A 16,741-nucleotide genomic window follows, 5' to 3' on the forward strand; every position below is an offset into this window, starting at 1 on the left:
CATGTAATATACAGAGCTTCTGCCAGTCTGAACTGGCTAACAGTTTATACCCTAAACTCATTCAGAATGCCTGGGATATTTCTAAAGGTTCACTTTGGGCAGCGGCAGCTGAGAATGCAGTGATAAATAAAAAAGTCATAAGACACGGCTGACAGGGTTTGTCTGTGTTCATTCACACCCATGACTCACTCGGCTTTTGAAGACACAGAATTTCGAAGGACAACCAGATGGTGGCTGTTTAAACTGCAGCACTAAAACTCCAATCTTAATGTAATTCAGCTAATTGCAAAATGGAGTTACCCTTGTAAATTGAGATATAGAAAGAAAATACGAATAGATCTATAAATACATATGAATAACACATAAACTAAGGCTTACTCAATGATTTAAAGAAAACCTGCTTAAATATTTGTTTTAAAGTATTATATTTTCCAGTTTTTCTGCAGTAACTGCATTACTTGTGTGATAAAAAATAATTTTATAGCTGGGCACGGTGGCTCATGCCTGTAATCCCAGCAGTTTGGGAGGCTGAGGCGGGCGGATCGCTTGAGCTCAGGAGTTCAAGACCAGCCTAAGCAACATGGTGAAACCCCATCTCTACCAAGGACACAAAAAATTAGCTAGGCGTGGTGGTGCACGCCTGTGGTCCCAGTTACTTGGGAGGCTGAGGTGGGGGGATCACCTGAGCCCAGGAGGCAGAAGCTGCAGTGAGCTGAGATCACATCACTGCACTCTAGCCTGGGCAATAGAGTGAGACCCCATTTCAAAAAATAATAATAATTTTACTGAATATTTATTATGTGCCATACAATATGTACCATTTCATTTCATCCTTGAATTCTACCAAAAGGAAAGTCTTCCTATCCTCCTTTTATGGATGAGAGAGCTGAGGCTTCCAAGAGATTGAGAGACTTGTTCAGGCCACCCAGTTGGTAAATGGTGGTAGGATTCAAAGCCGGAGCTGCCTTCTCCCAAGTGGTGTGCCCTAAGCAGCTAAGCTGTGCTTGGATGGCCCCATTGCTAGGTTTGATTTGGTGGCTTCCTTCCCCTGTCAACACCTCAGTTTTCACCTATTGAAAACAAGCCTTTTATTGAATCTCTCATTTTCCAGGAATCAAGACCCTTTACGGGGTCAAACCTTGATAATCCCATGGTTCTGTCTCAATATAACCAGTGTTGCCACTCCCACGCCAAATGTTTCCATTTAAAATACTGCCTTCAAGGAGACTTTGCTCTGGATTAACTTTAGTAACTGTTTGGAAGTCAACAACAGAATGCCGCAATTACTGCACATTCAAGGCTGTCACGTTCTCCCGGAATGCCTTGTGGCTTCCAAGTTGGCTTAATTTTCCCAAAAACAATGCAACACAGCATCTGGTATTGTCAAGAAATGGAGGTAAATTTACCAGGCTACTGACATTTACGCCCTGAATGTCAACATGTATTTCTTTGTAGAAAGGAATCTTCCACAATTTGTTCTTCTATTTGGGGGGGTGGGGGAGGGGCATAGATTTTTTTTTCTTTTTTTCCTGTATTCTTCAAATTTTCTATAACGTATTGCTCTTCATGGAAAAATAAAATCTCGGTTATATATAATACACTCCCCTGCCTTTCTAATTTTAGGGACCAATTCTTACTCCAAGGTGGTGTCAGATGATGGTTAAGACCATGGGTTTTGGACTCAAAAGATACCAAGATCAGAATCTTGGTGTGGACATTTACTTAACTCTGTAACCTTGGGCACGTTGCTTAGTATCTCTGAGCCTCAATTTCTCAGTCAATAAAATGGAAATGAGGATAGCATCTACCTCCCAGAGTGGTTGGGAGAATTGTATGAGATAAGTAAGGTATGTAAAGCCCTGAGCCTAGTGTCCAGCATCTGGCTAGTGCAAATTTCCTGATTGATTCTATGATACTGTTCATAGGGACCCTCTCGGGTATGTAAGACTCTTCGAGGATCTGACTAAAAAGGTGGGCACATTTTTGTGTCTGTTTTCTTCCTCCCCATTGTTCCCATTTTAATTTTTTGTGATTGAGGTGGCACTCACATACAGTGGGGGACACTGGTCACAGTGCAGTGCTCCGTGAAATTCTGTGCATGAATCCAACCCAACCACCACCTGGATCCAGATAGTGAACATGGGCGGCCCCCAGCCAGCTCCCTCATGCCCCACGCGGTGTCCCGTTCCCTCGAGGTAAACTCTGTTCTGACTCCTTTCACCACAGAGTAGTTTTGCTTCTTCTCTGCCTAACTGGAAAACACAGAATGAACTCCTTTGTGTCTGGTGTCTGTGTCTTCTGCTGAACATTATGTCTGGGAGATGCAGCTAAATTGTTGAGGGTAGCACTCTGTTGATCTTGTATTGCTGTGTTGCTGTTGTAGCATTCCTTTGTATGATTGTTGTCACAAGTTGTGAATCCAGTCACTTTTTAATGGATTATTGGGTTATATCCACTTTTTGGCTATTAAGAAAAATGCTGCTACTTTGTTGATTTTATTATTATTTTTAGAGATAGGGTCTCACTGTGTTGCCCAAGCTGGAGTGCAGTGGTGCAATAATAGCTCACTGCAGCCTTGAACTCCTGGGCTCGAGCCATCCTCCAGCCTTGGCCTCCCAAAATGCTGGGATTATAGGCATGTGCTACCACACCTGGCCCAATGCTGCTGCTTTGAACACTCCTGGATCTGTTTTTTGGCAGATGTAAATACTCACTTCAGCTGTGGATTTGGAGTTGCTGGGTTATAGGGCATACATATGTTTAATTCTAAGATATTTCCACCTCATTTTCCAAAGTGGCTGTACCATTTTACATCCCCATCAGTGATGCACAAGCAGTCTGCATCTTTACTAACAATGAGTGCGATGAGTCTTTTTCATTTTAACCATTCTGGTGGGCGTGTGGTGGCTGTCTCATCATGGCTTTAATTTCCTTAATGACTAATGACGTTGCACACCTTTTCATGTGCTTATCAGCCATTGGGACCGTATTTCATTCCTAAATTCCTTTCTGCTGTTGGGATATCTGATAGGTCAACTTGCCAGAATGATGTTTAAAGAATGAGCACCCATGCTGTGAGTTTGGGGAATACATTCTGGAACATCCACATTGGCTTCTTCTGTTTACTTTCAAGTTCTTGGCTATGTTTGATACCTGAGTTTGCAAAGATAAGTAATTGTTCAGATGAGTGACATCTTATGAATTTTAAAAGATGCTAAATGAACTACTTAGCAGCAATTCAGCTTATATTCCTGCAGTCCACCTGGGAGGAAAGGAAGCCACATTTCTTGAGTACCTTCTTCATGTGCCACCAGTACCACTGGTACAGTGTACCAGGCACTTTGAATGGATCATCTTTAATCTTCATAAGGACTCTGTGAGGTGGAGATTATTATACCTATAGCTCAAATGAGGAAATTGAGGCTGGGGGCAGAGGTGGGGTATCATCCAGCTATTAAGTGGCAGAGCCAGGATTTGAATACTGCATCTGCTTGATGCCAAAGTGTACCCTTTTGTTAGCAAGCAAATTGAGGAGGAAACATTATTTTCCTAGAAATTTGCTAATCAGAAACTTTTCCTAGCAAACATTTCATAATTATTTCTGTGAATGGTCACCCCTACTAAGGCCACTCCACTTGTGGGTGGATCTCTTGTCACTGTCACCCCACCCTTTATCTGATGATCAGGGAGTTTCCCCTGCAGCTTCTGATTGGCTACTTGACACCATTTCTCATCCTTCCTGCCTTTCTCCCGTCTTTGGGCTCTAATTGCAGCAATACTGTTTAGGTGTTGATTACCCTGAGGGTCTTTTTCTTTTGTCTGGTGTATTTTCTGGTGATTCTTTTATAAAGTTTCCCCCAGTTGTATAGCAATACAGGTATACTGTAGAACATTCAGGAAAACAAAAATTCAGCAGTTTCCTTTCAATCATTACATCTATGTTCAGGTTTTTTTGTTTTTTTTTTTTAATGTATTTGAGATGCTGGGTTATAACTTAGTTGAGCAATAGATGTAATTTTGGAGGTAATGAATGTAATTTTCTACAGGGCAGTTACATTTAAGTGGTGTATTATGAAAATCTCACCCAAGAATGAATGTGGAATAGGAGTCACTTGTTCTAAAAAAATAAAAATTTTAAAAAGTAAACTTTTTTTTTTCTTTAGAAAGGCAGGGGCTGGGTGCGGTGGCTCATACCTGTAATCTCAGCACTTTGGGAGGCCAAGACAGTAGGATCGCTTGAGCCCAGCAGTTTGAGACCAGCCTGGACAACATAGTGAGACCCCATCTCTACAAAAAGTAAAAAAAAATCTGGGCATGGTCGTGCACAGCTGTAGTCCCAGCCACTTGGGAGGCTGAGGCAGGAGGATCACTTGAGCCCAGGAGGTCAAGGCTGCAGTGAGCTGTGATTGCACCATGTACTTCAGCCTGGGCAACAGAGTGACACCCTGTCTCTGAAAAAAAAAAAAAAAGACAGAAAAGAAAAAGAAGGAAAGAAAGAAAAGAAAGGAAGGCAGGGATGATTAAATGAAGAAGCCCGGTTTACATCTTAGTTTTAGAGACATCATCACGCTTGGCTTCCACCTCTAACAGACAGAAGCCTCCATGCCCTTGTGCCATCCTTGTACTCCTTGGAGACACGATTAACTTAGTATTGAACAATTTCAAATTTGCATAATGGAAATTTATAGGAAATGTGCCGCACTGTATTTTCCCACTGACATTTCTCCCTGTTTTTACACTTTGCCAAAACATCATGTTTTTATGGCTTCATTATATTACATCACATCAAGGTTATAGGTTATCAGATACTTAATCATTCCCTGACTGTTGGGCATTTAGGTTGTTCTGAAACTGTTTATGTGGTAGAGGATGCGGAAGTGAACACCTTTGTCTGCATAACATCATTGTTGCTTCTTTAATCAGAGATATTATTACTGTCCTGGTGGGAGGCAGTTGTGAGATCTTGACTCTGTAGAGTTTTAAGAGCAGCAGCAGCCAGACAGCTCACAGCGTAACCTTGAGCAAGTTACATGACCTGTCTCTGCTTCAGTCTCCCTACCTGTAAAACTGGGGAAAATAATAGCACTTAGCTCACTATGACTTCGTATGTGTCAAGGGCTTCATAAGTACCATAGAAGTGTTTGCTTTTATTATTTACCTGGAATCCTAGAAATCGGGAGCTAATTGAGTAAAAGATGAACATTTTAAGGTTTCTCATAGATATTGCTGATTTGGGAGTGTGAGCCAGTCTCCTCCTTGTAACCCCAGGCCCCAGCACGGTTATGGTCCATAGCTGTGTGGCAGTGATCATCTATTGAAGCAAGTTCTCCCCGCAGTATGTGAGCATCTCCAGGTTCTTACAATTTTCTGTTGATTTTTTCTGCCTCACCTTCTATACTGTGACCTATTTGAGGGCAAAGAATATGCCCTAAGAATAATAATAGCTGGCTGGGTGCTGTGGCTCACACCTGTGAACCTATCATCTTAGGAGGCTGAGGCAGGAGGACTGCTTGGGCCCAGGAGTTAGAGACTAGGCTGGGCAACATAGCAAGACCCTATCTCAACCCAAAATAAAAATAAATTAGCTAGGCATGGTGGTGCATGTGTGTGGTCCCAGCTATTAATACTTAGGAGGCTGAAGTGGAAGGACCATTTGAGCCCAGGAGGTTGAGACTGCAGTGAGCCCTGATTTGCACCACTGCTTTCCAGCCTGGGTAACAGAGCGAGACCTGGTCTCAATAAAAACGCGAATAATAATAGCTGATATTTATCGAGTGCCTAACTCTGGGTCAGAACCAGTGCTGAGCACTTTGCATTTCGCACGGCTTGCCTCTTTTGCTTCTCTCAGCGCCCTTAGGAGGCAGGTGCCATTCTCAACCCTGGCTCACAGTTGACTCAGGCCCTCAGGAAACGCACTGTTTCCCAAACTTGCCCAAATCTGCCCTCTTTCCCAAACTTGCCAGATCAAAACGCCCACCCACAGCACTGAGGTGGAGGGGGATACTGATTCCCAGGCCTCACTCCTGGAGATTCTGTTTCTAAAGGCCTGGGGTGGGGCCCAGGAATCTATATTTTCACCCCAGGTCATCCTTTTATGCTGAGGCCCTGTCTGGACAACATTGTATGAGTGGCCGGATGACCCTGTGGTCCCCAAATTTCCTGTCTTGAGCTTTAGGCATTTTCTTTATCTGTCCTGTGCTGCTGGCTGGGAGGTTTTTCTCTGGGCTGTGAATTGAATTCTCAGTCCTGTCACTCACAGAACAGGAGAGGATAAGGGCGACCACGAGGAGAAGATGTACCGAATCTTATTAGTATGCAAGGCCCTTCTTGTCACATTGCCTTTAATTGAAGCTGAAGGGCTGGCGTGTCTCTCTCTGGGATTTTCCACTCTCCCAGCCCTTCCGGAACTGGCTCGGCACCAGCCTGCTGAGAGGGACAAGGACAGCGTAGGGGCGCTGAGGCATCTGTCTGTTGGTGTTGGAAGCCAACCACGATGATGTCTCCGAGCTAAGGTGGAACCTGCATTCCTACAGCATCCTGGCTTGCTTCTTCTCTCCTGCCTCTCACCCCTGCTTCCCTCCCCTTTTCCTCCCTCCGCTGATCAAGTACCTACCTGTGCAAGGCTGTGTTCTGCCAAGACCAGGAGGAGGAAGACCACCAAGTCGAGATTTTATCTCTTGCTTAATTTTTAGCAAAGTAGTGCATCCTCAGAGGCAATGACTTTGAACTTCAGCTTCTCCTCGGGGCATTACTTCTGTATCTGGAACAGGTCTCTATGGTAATAAGATTTTCAATAGGATCTACTGATTTCCTGCCATGATAGGTGAGGGTTAGCTTAGATTCCATCCCTCCCCTCCTCAAAACAGCTAAATCGTTCTTTTCCATTCCTTTATTGGTTGGCTTTGTAATTTCAAGCAATACACGAACATACCTATTTCTTTTTACCTTTTGGGGGGTGAAATATACATACAACAGTGGCTATAAAACACATATAACAATAAATAAAACATTTGTGGAGGATTGCTTGAGCCCAGGAGTCAGAGGCTGCAGGGAGCTATGATTGCACCACTGCACTCCAGCCTGGGCAACAAAGCGAGACCTCTCTACAACATTTAACAAACAAACAAACAAACAGAACACCGTCAACAGTTTTAAAGCTCTTCCACCATGAAGCCACTTCTCTGACAATCGTGATAGCTGTTATCTTGCTTTTCTTTGGAGCTCTTTTCACTTTTGTATGCATCTCTCAGCATTTAGATTTGCTATAAATAGAATCACACTATGTGTATTATTCCGTGCCTCTCATCTTTCCTTCAACTTTTTTTTTTTTTTTGAGACGTAGTCTCGCCCTGTCGCCCAGGCTGGAGTGTAGTGGCGCGATCTCAGCTCACTGCAAGCTCCGCCTCCAGGGTTCATGCCATTCTCCTGCCTCAGCCTCCCGAGTAGCTGGGACTACAGGCGCCCGCCACCATGCCCGGCTAATTTTTTGTATTTTTAGTAGAGACGGGGTTTCACTGTGTTAGCCAGGATGGTCTCGATCTCCTGACCTTGTGATCTGCCCGCCTCGGCCTCCCAAAGTGCTGGGATTACAGGCATGAGCCACTGCGCCAGGCCTCCTTCAACATTTTTAAGCTAATCCAAGTTGATGCGTGTGGCTGTGGCTCACTCGTGTTCACTGTTGTATAATCACTGGTCAAGTAGACCACAATTGGTTTATCCAGTCAACTGCTGATGAACATTTGGGTTGTGTCCAGGTTTTGCTATCACGAGCATCCTCCCAGTACACGTATGGAAGGGTCTCTGCAGTGGGATATGGGAGTGGAATCGTTTGTGTTCACTGTCAGACTCAGTTCCACTTGGTAATGCCAAGCAGTTTTCCAGTGTGGTTGTGCCTCCAGAGATGGTGACCTAATTGTGTAGGGTGTTCAAAACTCCCCAGGTAATTCCACTGGGAAGCTCCACATCCCACCTTGATTTCCAGCCCGTCGACTCGAGATAACACCTCCCAGTCCTCCACCGTGAACAAGGTCCCTAGCTCATTCCTTTCTGCTCTCCTCTGTCAAGATTTCTGAGTGATGATCTAAAGAGATACTAAGGGGCTTTTTTCCAGGCAAGGTCAACACGTAGGGAGTAGGCAACAAGGTTGTCAAGGCATGGACAGGAATTGGGTGAAATACCAGGACGACAGCTTGCAGGTGAATTCTTCCTTCAGGCAGTTGAAGAAAACTAAAGAAAACCCAAGGGCTGGGGAATCCTCCCAGAAGCCAGTCCTTCCCTCCAGCTATTAATTGCTTCCAGCATCTGTCTGTCTGCCAGCTATCTCTCTCTCTCTCTTTGTTTTTTCTTTTTTTGAGACAGAGTCTTGCTCTGTCACCCAGGCTGGAGTGCAGTGACATGATCTTGGCTCACTGCAACCTCTGCCTCCCTTCAAGCGATTATCCTGCCTCAGGCTCCCAAGTAGCTGGGATTAACAGGCGCCTGCCACCACGCCCAGCTAATGTTTGCATTTTTAGTAGACAGGGTTTCACCATGTTGGCCAGGCTGGTCTCGAACCCCTGACCTCAAGTGATCCACCTGCCTCAGCCTCCCAGAGTGCTGGGATTATAGGTGTGAGCCACTGTGCCCGGCCTGTCTGCCAGCTCTCTCTCTATCAGCTTAAACTGTGAGACTCACAGGCAGCCAGCATGATGCTAAGAAGTTGAGGGGAATTCTAGACTCCTTAGGGTCTTACAGTCACGTTTCTTTAAAGGGATTCTAAGTCCCATCTGTGTCTCAACCCTGGCTGAACCTTAGCAACACATGGGAGCTTTACCTAGCTACTGATGCCCGGGCCCCAGGGTAGTTACATCAGAATTGCTGGAGTGAAACCCAGGCACCAATAAATTTCAGAAGCTGACCATGTGATTCTTACAGGCAGCCAGGGTAGAAAACCACTAATCAGTGGTTCTCAAACTTTAACTAGCATCCATCAGAATCACCTGGAGGCCTTGTTAAAATGCAGATGGGTGGGCTCCACCCCCAGTGTCTGGTTCTCTCAGCCTGGAAAAGGGCCCTGAATTTGCATTTCTAACAATTTCCCCCTATTGCAAATGTCCCCAACTTGTCCCTAGAGAGCCAGCCTGATCCATCAGAATCACCTGGAGGCCTTGTTAAAATGCAGATGGGTGGGCTCCACCCCCAGTGTCTGGTTCTGTCTGCCTGGAAAAGGGCCCTGAATTTGCATTTCTAACAATTTCCCCCTATTGCAGATGTCCCCAACTTGTCCCTAGAGAGCCAGCCTGCAGGTCTGAAGTTATGCCTGATGCTGGCTGCACTAGTTGACCTGCGTACCTCCCTGGGGGGGATCCAGGGCAGCCCTGCTCCACCTGACTGTGCTCACCTCTTCCCAACTCTGTTACGTTGTCAGGCTGCTGGCTTCCAATGATACAACTCGGGACTCTCCCCCAGTCCCTGGGGAGCTGTTAATCACCAGCATCTCAGGGATCAGTGAGCTAGTGGGACAGTCTTTAGGGAGGTGTGGTGCATCCTTGACTATGAAGGGTCAACGTCATAGTAGGGTCTAGATGCACATAGGGTTTTCACTGTGGTTGCCCATAGAGCTTCCATATATATGGAATAAAAAAGGTATATACCTTGAAAAAATGTTTTAAAATGTCCTGTGACCACAAGCTCCAAGTATTAAAAATATTTTTTCTGATTTGTGTTGCTAATACAATGATTAGTAGTACGCAAAACCAAATAAATACATGATACAATTTGATAGTTGTCAAACGTAGAAAATAAGGAGACTCTGAGGGCCCTCATTTTGAACTGCCTTCTTGTTTGGCACCTGGGGAGTTTTTACACACCGGGCCAGGAATGACAGGACGGGAAGCTGATGATCTGGAAATTGATTTCCTTTGAATGAACCATGACCAAGAACCCTTCCCCTCAGTTTGAAGACTGCAGGGCTGGTCTGTGTTACTGAAGGCCCTCATCCCACCTCCATCAGAAAATAACCACATTAGGGCCAGGCGCAGTGGCTCACACCTGTAACCCCAGCACTTTGGGAGGCTGAGGCGGGTGGATCACTTGAGGCTGGGAGTTCGAGATCAGCCTGGGCAACATGGGCAAACCCATCTCTACTAATAATACAAAAATTAGCAGGGCGTGGTGGTGCACACCTGCAGCTACTTGGGAGGCTGAGGCAGGAGAATCGCTTGAACCCGTGAGGCAGAGGTTGCAGTGTGCCGAGGTCTTGCCACTGCACTCCAGCCTGGACAACAGAGAGAGACTCTGTCCCCAAAAAAACAAAAAAAAATGCATTTCATGGGATGATGTACATACTCACCTCTTTGCCGCATCTGGCTGGTGCATGCCCTTAGTTGCTGGGAGGTCAGGACGAGGGAAGGTTCACTTGAAACCTCAGCCCTACATAGTAACAAGCTCAAACACCCTTTTTAACAGAACGATGCTCTCCACAAATCATCAGAGCCTGTGGCCTGGCTCAAACCACCTTTCAAGACATTCACATATGGGCAAGCAGCACTTGGACACTCCAGGCAAAGATGTATTAAAAGAGAGGGACTTCCCAAAAGGATCCCTACTGCACCCACCAAGGGACTGGGTTTCCATATTTAACTGGGGAGAGGCTTTTATCTGTTGGGATTAATTCCCCTTACACACAGAGCCATACCCTGTGTGGAGCTAACTTTCCTGTTTGGCAGACACAGGAAATCACCGAGATCAGGTTCTTGGTCCAGACCATGACATAAGAGAAAAGATTTTCTTCTGACCTTTGCATTGCCCCCAGTGATACCCTGAGTTTTCCATTTTGGGTGGCTGGAGAACAGGGTGTGTGGTGACAGATGGGGTTGAGTGGAGAGCCTGAAATCTGTCACCATCTTTAGTAAAATTGCCTTCCTTCAGTACCCTGACCGACAAAGCACACTTCTGACCTCTTTCTGAACTGAATTAAGAATGGCCATGAGCAGTCCGGGAAGCGGTTTTGAACTTTCAGGTGCTGTCCTTAGAGCACAATGGGCCTGTGTTCTTCCCCGTGGATCCATGGGGCCGGAACCACGAATAGCAGGCGCACAGTGGGTTTTGGTGCAACTGACCTTGTCCACACATCAGAGTTTCCGGTTTCCCAATGACAAGCCTGTTTACGTATGTAAATTGATCCTGACTTTCCCTTTCTTTTCTTTGCAGTGAAATGCAAAATGGAGGACGATGCGGTACCTGCAGCCAAGATGAAAATTCCATCATCTTAACCATAGCTAAGATGTATCTTTGCCCATTCGAGCACAAGTTACCTCGTGCAAGGAAAATGTCCAAATGATGCTCTCTCTCTTGTGATTTCTTTAACAAGACTTGGAACATGTGAAAATGGAATCTTTTCTGTACAAGATAGGATTCGTTGCAAACAACCTTTAGTGCAAATAGTTTAGAAAAGAAAGGACCAATCTTCACTTTCTGCATTATCCCCACATTTTATTCATTCATCCAGATTACTTCTTCAGTGTCTCAGGAGTATCCTTCTACACCAGCTGCTGTTAAAATGTACCATGAACTCTAGTCCCAAGGGATACAGAAGTGCTCTTATTACCAGTTTTCCCACTTGTGGCCGCCTTTGCAAAGATCCATATTCTAATTTAAGTCCCCAACCTCTGAATTTGGTTTTAAGTTTACCTAGTGACTGACTACTCTCTTTATAAAAAAGACCTTATACTTATGATCATTTCCAAAGGAGACCACTCCTTAACTTTTACTGCAAACCCAACAAGATGAGACACTTAAACCCAGACAGATGTAACAAAGGATTTTTGTTGTCTAAGTCCCAAAGTATTATATGGAAAGTTCCTGCTTTTATGGGTAAACTTATTACCTTAATTTGTTCTGTGGTTTGCCATTAACCAAGATTCTGCCATTTAAAATGCCACAGACTGAGCCTCCGGGCAGATTTGAAAGCCTAGTAGTTAGTTGCATTGGGTTGTTTTGACAAGCTACCACACATCTTAAGTAAATAGTAAAGCCTTTATTTTTGTGTTAAGAACAGCATTTTGAAAATAAAACCTATCTGCCCATGCTTTACAACCTTTTAAATTTGTAATATTTATATAGTCGTTTATGGTACATATTGATTGTCTTGAAATTTCTTTAACTTTTTTTATAAGTATGCAACAGTCAGCCAGGGGGAAGATAAAGGTACATTATAAAACACACATTAATGCATTTAATAAATATATATTATCTATCAAAAGTGAGCCTTAGCTCTTCATCAATTAATAAAAAGCACCTGCTGAGAACTCCTGTAAGCTGGTATCATCATTGCATCATTGGATTATAAAAGCCACAATGCTCCCTTTCAACTTGGGGTTTGGCCTGAGGCGTTCAACTCAGCCTTGGCCAACCAAGACCACCACCCGAGTTCACCCTTGTTCAGTGGGTCCTGACGGCATCTGGGCTGAAAAAAAAACAAAAGCACTGGGTGCCCAGCTTCCAACAACCAGATCTTCAACTCTGGAATCCCTGGAGATGCACAGAACTTCCCAGTTTGTAAGCTGTCAGAGCTGACTCCCTTCTCTTCCCACCCTCCATCTCCAGTGGGGAGAAATCCAGGCTAGAATGACAATTTTCTATTAAAAGGGGGGACAAGAGTGGCAGTTATAGACCCAAAGCGATTTTAATAACCAGACACGGAACGATTTGTGCTTACAATGAGAGATTTTGATCACAAATGCTCTCTCCTCCCAGGTCGTTTTCCCCAAACGAGTCTTGTTTACACAAACAGATCTTAAACAGAGGTGCCATTTAATTTTGTCTTTAAACCTTGCTCCACTGGGGGCAGCTGGCTGCTACAGTCTCTTGGCAAAGACGCCTCTTGGTACTTTTCAGGTGTAGTCATTAGAAAAAGAACAGCTTTCTCCCTTCTCCTCTCACTCCCACCTCCGCCCCCATTATGAAGGCGTTCAGCCCACTCTCAACCTTAAAAGTCAAAATAAAACAAAACCCTAAGTGCGATAACGTATCAGATTTAAAAGGGGGGAAAAGGTCTCATTAAGTGAGGCTTCCCATGGCTCAAAGATGGCTCTGTTCTTATGTTGGGGAAGCATGACTTTCCATGGCAGCCATTTGTGCTGTGCTCACCTTAATATGCTTGGACAGTAAAGAACTTAGAAAACGAACGTGTGAATTGCTCCATCGTGTGAATGGTATCAGAAAGCTCCAAAGGACTCCAGAGAGCAGGGGTGAGTAACCATTTCCTGGCACGAGAATGTGTAATGCTGTCGTTTTCCACCGGACAGGACCGAGGTGTTTGAAGATTTCTTTCTTTTCGGAATACTGGGTCTGCATGCAACCGCCCCCACCCCCACCCCAGGTCCTAGCTTCATTCCCCCCCACCCCTCCCCAGGACTCTTACGTTTTCAGTCCACGCAATGACTGGAACAGGATTCTCTAGAAGCAAGCACATGCTCTGGGCAGAGGCGGGGTGCTTCCGGGGAGGTCAGGTGGGGGTGGCATTCTGGGGCCATGCGTTTTCTTCCCCATGCGTGGTAACACAAGGAAATGCACTAGCTGTTAAGGAAAACTCGAAGGAGGGCCACACAGGGAGGGCCAGATTGGCCTTACTTTCCCCAATGCTTTGCAAGGATGGGGTGGGGAGGGGAGACAGCAGAGACTAGGGCCTCGAGAAATATCAAAAGGTTTATTAAAACATACTCAGCTCAGACGTACTGGCTTATGAAGAGGTCAGTCCTCCCCCGGCCCCCAAACACTAACCTTTTTCATTTTTCTTTAAAGGTTAAAGGCTTATGGGTAGTTTTATAGAAAAAGCAATGTAGTGATTAGAGTATCTGCAGAAGGACCCACCCTCATTTATACATTCCATGCCGTCAGGTTAAAACTCTTTGCTTTGAATCGATGCTAGAGGTTATGCTGGCCAAACAGTGCAGAGAACATGGGGGCTTTGAATGGCCGAGATGTTCGAAATGCTAAATAACAAAGGAATGACTTGCTCAGGACAGATGGAAACCATGACAGAAACAATGGGCTTGGAAAAGGGCCGTTTTCATGGAACCTGCAGAAAAACCAAGACAAAATATCCCCCACACCCTCCAAAAGCAACAAGAAACCCTCATGTGATCCATTCCATCCAGGAACTTTCACCATAGCAACGGAAAGGACCCGAGGTGTCACTGCTTGTGAGGCAGCCAGAGGTCATCTCTGCATCCTAGTGGGAACCCCTGAAGCCCTGCTAGGTGACATCATCGCGGAAAACTTGCCATGGTGCCTGCCTTCCAACCTGCCTCCCGGAGGGGCTTTCAGCTGGTGACCCCATTGGAGCTCTTGAAATGAATAAGGGAATAAAATTGGGAGAGGGTTTGGAGATACACCCGTAAGTGTAGGAACAGGGCGAGATGATCAAGGGAAGAAAGGACTGCTGCCCCAAGCCAGAATATTTCTATGGCTCTACAAGGGAAGGGGGCGGGGCCTGTGTTCTCACCATAGACGCTAGAGCGAGAGCCCCATAGAAGGAACAGTGGTTGATCACTTTCCAAATGTGATGGTCACTTCATCACCCAGAGGGCCTCTTCTTTGGCACATGCCAGGGTCCCTCCACCTCTACTGGCTATAAAGCTCACCCCACGATTCAGTTGGGCCTTGCCTTGGAATCCCACCCACAACCTCCTTAACTCTCCTGACCCCCTGAAATGTGCAAACCACCAGGCAAGCCGGTGGCAAAGTCCCCATTTGTCCTCAATGCAACGGTCATCTCCAAGAGGCCACCTGGGGTCCAGCACTTGCTGGGGAGGGGTGATAAGTGTGGGAGCCCCCCACCTCCAACCAACACCAGTCTGGCCCACCAGCTGTGAATTTGGTTCTGTTCTACCCCCAGAGGATGAAACAGTCTTCCCAGCCACATTTTCGAGTGAGCCTAATACTATTTGCAATTAGCTTTGCTTTAGTTTGCGGGGATTGAGGTTGGTCTGGTATTACGTGTCTGTGTGTGTGGCAGGGGAGGGGCGGGCAGTCGGTGTTAGCTTTTCAGTTCGTCAGTGTTCACATTTACACGAAATCCCCTTGGCTAGGATTTCCAGATTTCCTGGCTGTGAGGCGGCCTGGTTCGGCTACTGTTACCGATTTCTCCCTCAAGAAAGACGCAGCCAGGGAGGGAAATCGGTAAGAGAAATTCTGATTCTCTGGAACTTAAAGTCTTTCACCAAAGGTGTCTTCCTGTATGACTTGGCGGAGCAGTTGGGATCTGGAATAACACATAAGGATAACACACTGAGAACTCTGTGCTTTGCAAAGTCAACATTAGAAACCGATGCGTAAACAACGCAGCAAAAATAAGTTACCTTGCTTTTACCTAGATGGGCCGAATAATTCCCAGGAGAGGCAGCAATGACTGTGAGTCATGCTGCTGTGGTTCTTGGGAAGCCCAGCTCCCTTTTCTATAATCATCCACCCCTAAGGAATGTAAGTTCAACTCATTCACTTTCTGTATTGACTATTTTTTTCACACACTGGCCTTGAAGGAACCAGGAGGGCTTAAGAGTGACGATGGGGGCTTTTCTAAGCATATTTATTATAACACACAGGCCGAATGCTTGTGAATCAGGCTTTCCTTGGCTCGGGACAATAAAACAGCCCAGTTGTTGGCAGGGGGTTTTAAGAATGCAAATCTGTGATTCTGTCTTTGAGCCTGTTCCAAACCAATGCAAACCAATGCCTAGCATACCATTCAAAAGGCCAGGCAAACCTAAATTCCCTTGAGAGATCAAAGACCATCCCTGATTTACATAAAAAAAAAAGAAGAAGAATGCGCAGGTTGAGTTATGGAGTTGGAACATGATATAAAGAATGGAAACCCAATTTACACATGTAAACTGGCTCAGGCCTTGTTTCTGAAAGAAGCATGTAGCTATGTTTGGAAATTAAATGTGGGGATGAGAGTGCATCTTTGGATTGCTGGAGAAACAAAATAATGTCATTCCAAGGAGGCAAATGTAAACAATGACAATTCTGCTGAAGGTCTGTTTGGCATCAGATAGTAGTAAACCTGCTTCTGTGTTTGAGGGAGAGAAATAGTAACTGCTTCAATTTCTTAAGACATCTCTTAGGGAATGGGAGAACCTGGTACCCAGCTGGTGGGGAATCAACAGAGGGGTGACCGGGGACCTTAAACTAGGCTGGATGTCAGCAAAATCTGATAGGGGCGCTCCATCATTCTGGGCTTTTTCCAAAAGTCACCTCCCAGGGACAAAGCTGGGGCGCTGTATCATGAAAGCCAAATAATTCACTGGGTCTAACAGCCTCAAGGATTACGAACTCTTTCAAACGAATCTACAGATGGTTTTCTAAATAGAGGTGGGTATTCCGTGTGTGGAGAAAAGGGGTAGAAAGGGAAAGAAGAAAAATAAAAGCATTGCATGCATTTGAGCTGCGGTCCTTGCAGGCCACATGAGCAGCCTTCACGGAGCAGTATGTCCCTGTTGAAGCTGCTCCCCCACACCATAGACTCCTAGGCTTCCTACCCCCACATCACATCTTGATACTTACGGTCCCACCGTTGAGCACGACGGCCATCTCAGTTGGCTGATACACGTTGCTTCTAAACGGAGCGCTGGGTCTTTTCCCCAAGCTGCCACTGGGTCTTTTTCCCAAGCTGCCGTTGGGAAATCCTGCTGTTCGGCGAGCTGGGGGAGGGAGGGATTGGCAAGACAACATCGCCAAAAAAAAGACACAATTTTGTTTT

The 16,741-nt window shown here is 45.5% G+C and overlaps 2 protein-coding genes across 20 annotated transcripts in view; one reads left to right on the forward strand and one right to left on the reverse strand.

The window, feature by feature from the left end:
- Positions 1-12,287, forward strand: part of IQCK (IQ motif containing K) — a 139,729-nt gene extending 127,442 nt beyond the window's left edge. For 7 of the 12 annotated variants that reach the window (XM_009250522.4, XM_024241409.3, XM_054534819.2 and 4 more), the window contains one exon: positions 11,191-12,287. In XM_009250522.4, the coding sequence (XP_009248797.3) occupies positions 11,191-11,252 (62 nt within the window). In that variant the 3' untranslated portion in view covers positions 11,253-12,287. The remainder of the gene's footprint in view (positions 1-11,190) is intronic. The other 5 variants (XR_010137839.1, XM_054534816.2, XM_054534820.2 and 2 more) reach the window with 1 other exon arrangement.
- Positions 11,997-16,741, reverse strand: part of GPRC5B (G protein-coupled receptor class C group 5 member B) — a 28,826-nt gene continuing 24,081 nt past the window's right edge. For 4 of the 8 annotated variants that reach the window (XM_063717107.1, XM_063717108.1, XM_063717109.1 and 1 more), the window contains exons 3-4: positions 16,546-16,682; positions 11,997-15,244 (exon numbers count right to left, since the gene is read on the reverse strand). In XM_063717107.1, the coding sequence (XP_063573177.1) occupies positions 15,200-15,244; positions 16,546-16,682 (182 nt within the window). In that variant the 3' untranslated portion in view covers positions 11,997-15,199. 8 annotated transcript variants of the gene reach the window in all.

Source organism: Pongo abelii, chromosome 18 (assembly GCF_028885655.2).
Source record: "Pongo abelii isolate AG06213 chromosome 18, NHGRI_mPonAbe1-v2.0_pri, whole genome shotgun sequence".
NCBI classification, from domain to species: domain Eukaryota; kingdom Metazoa; phylum Chordata; class Mammalia; order Primates; family Hominidae; genus Pongo; species Pongo abelii.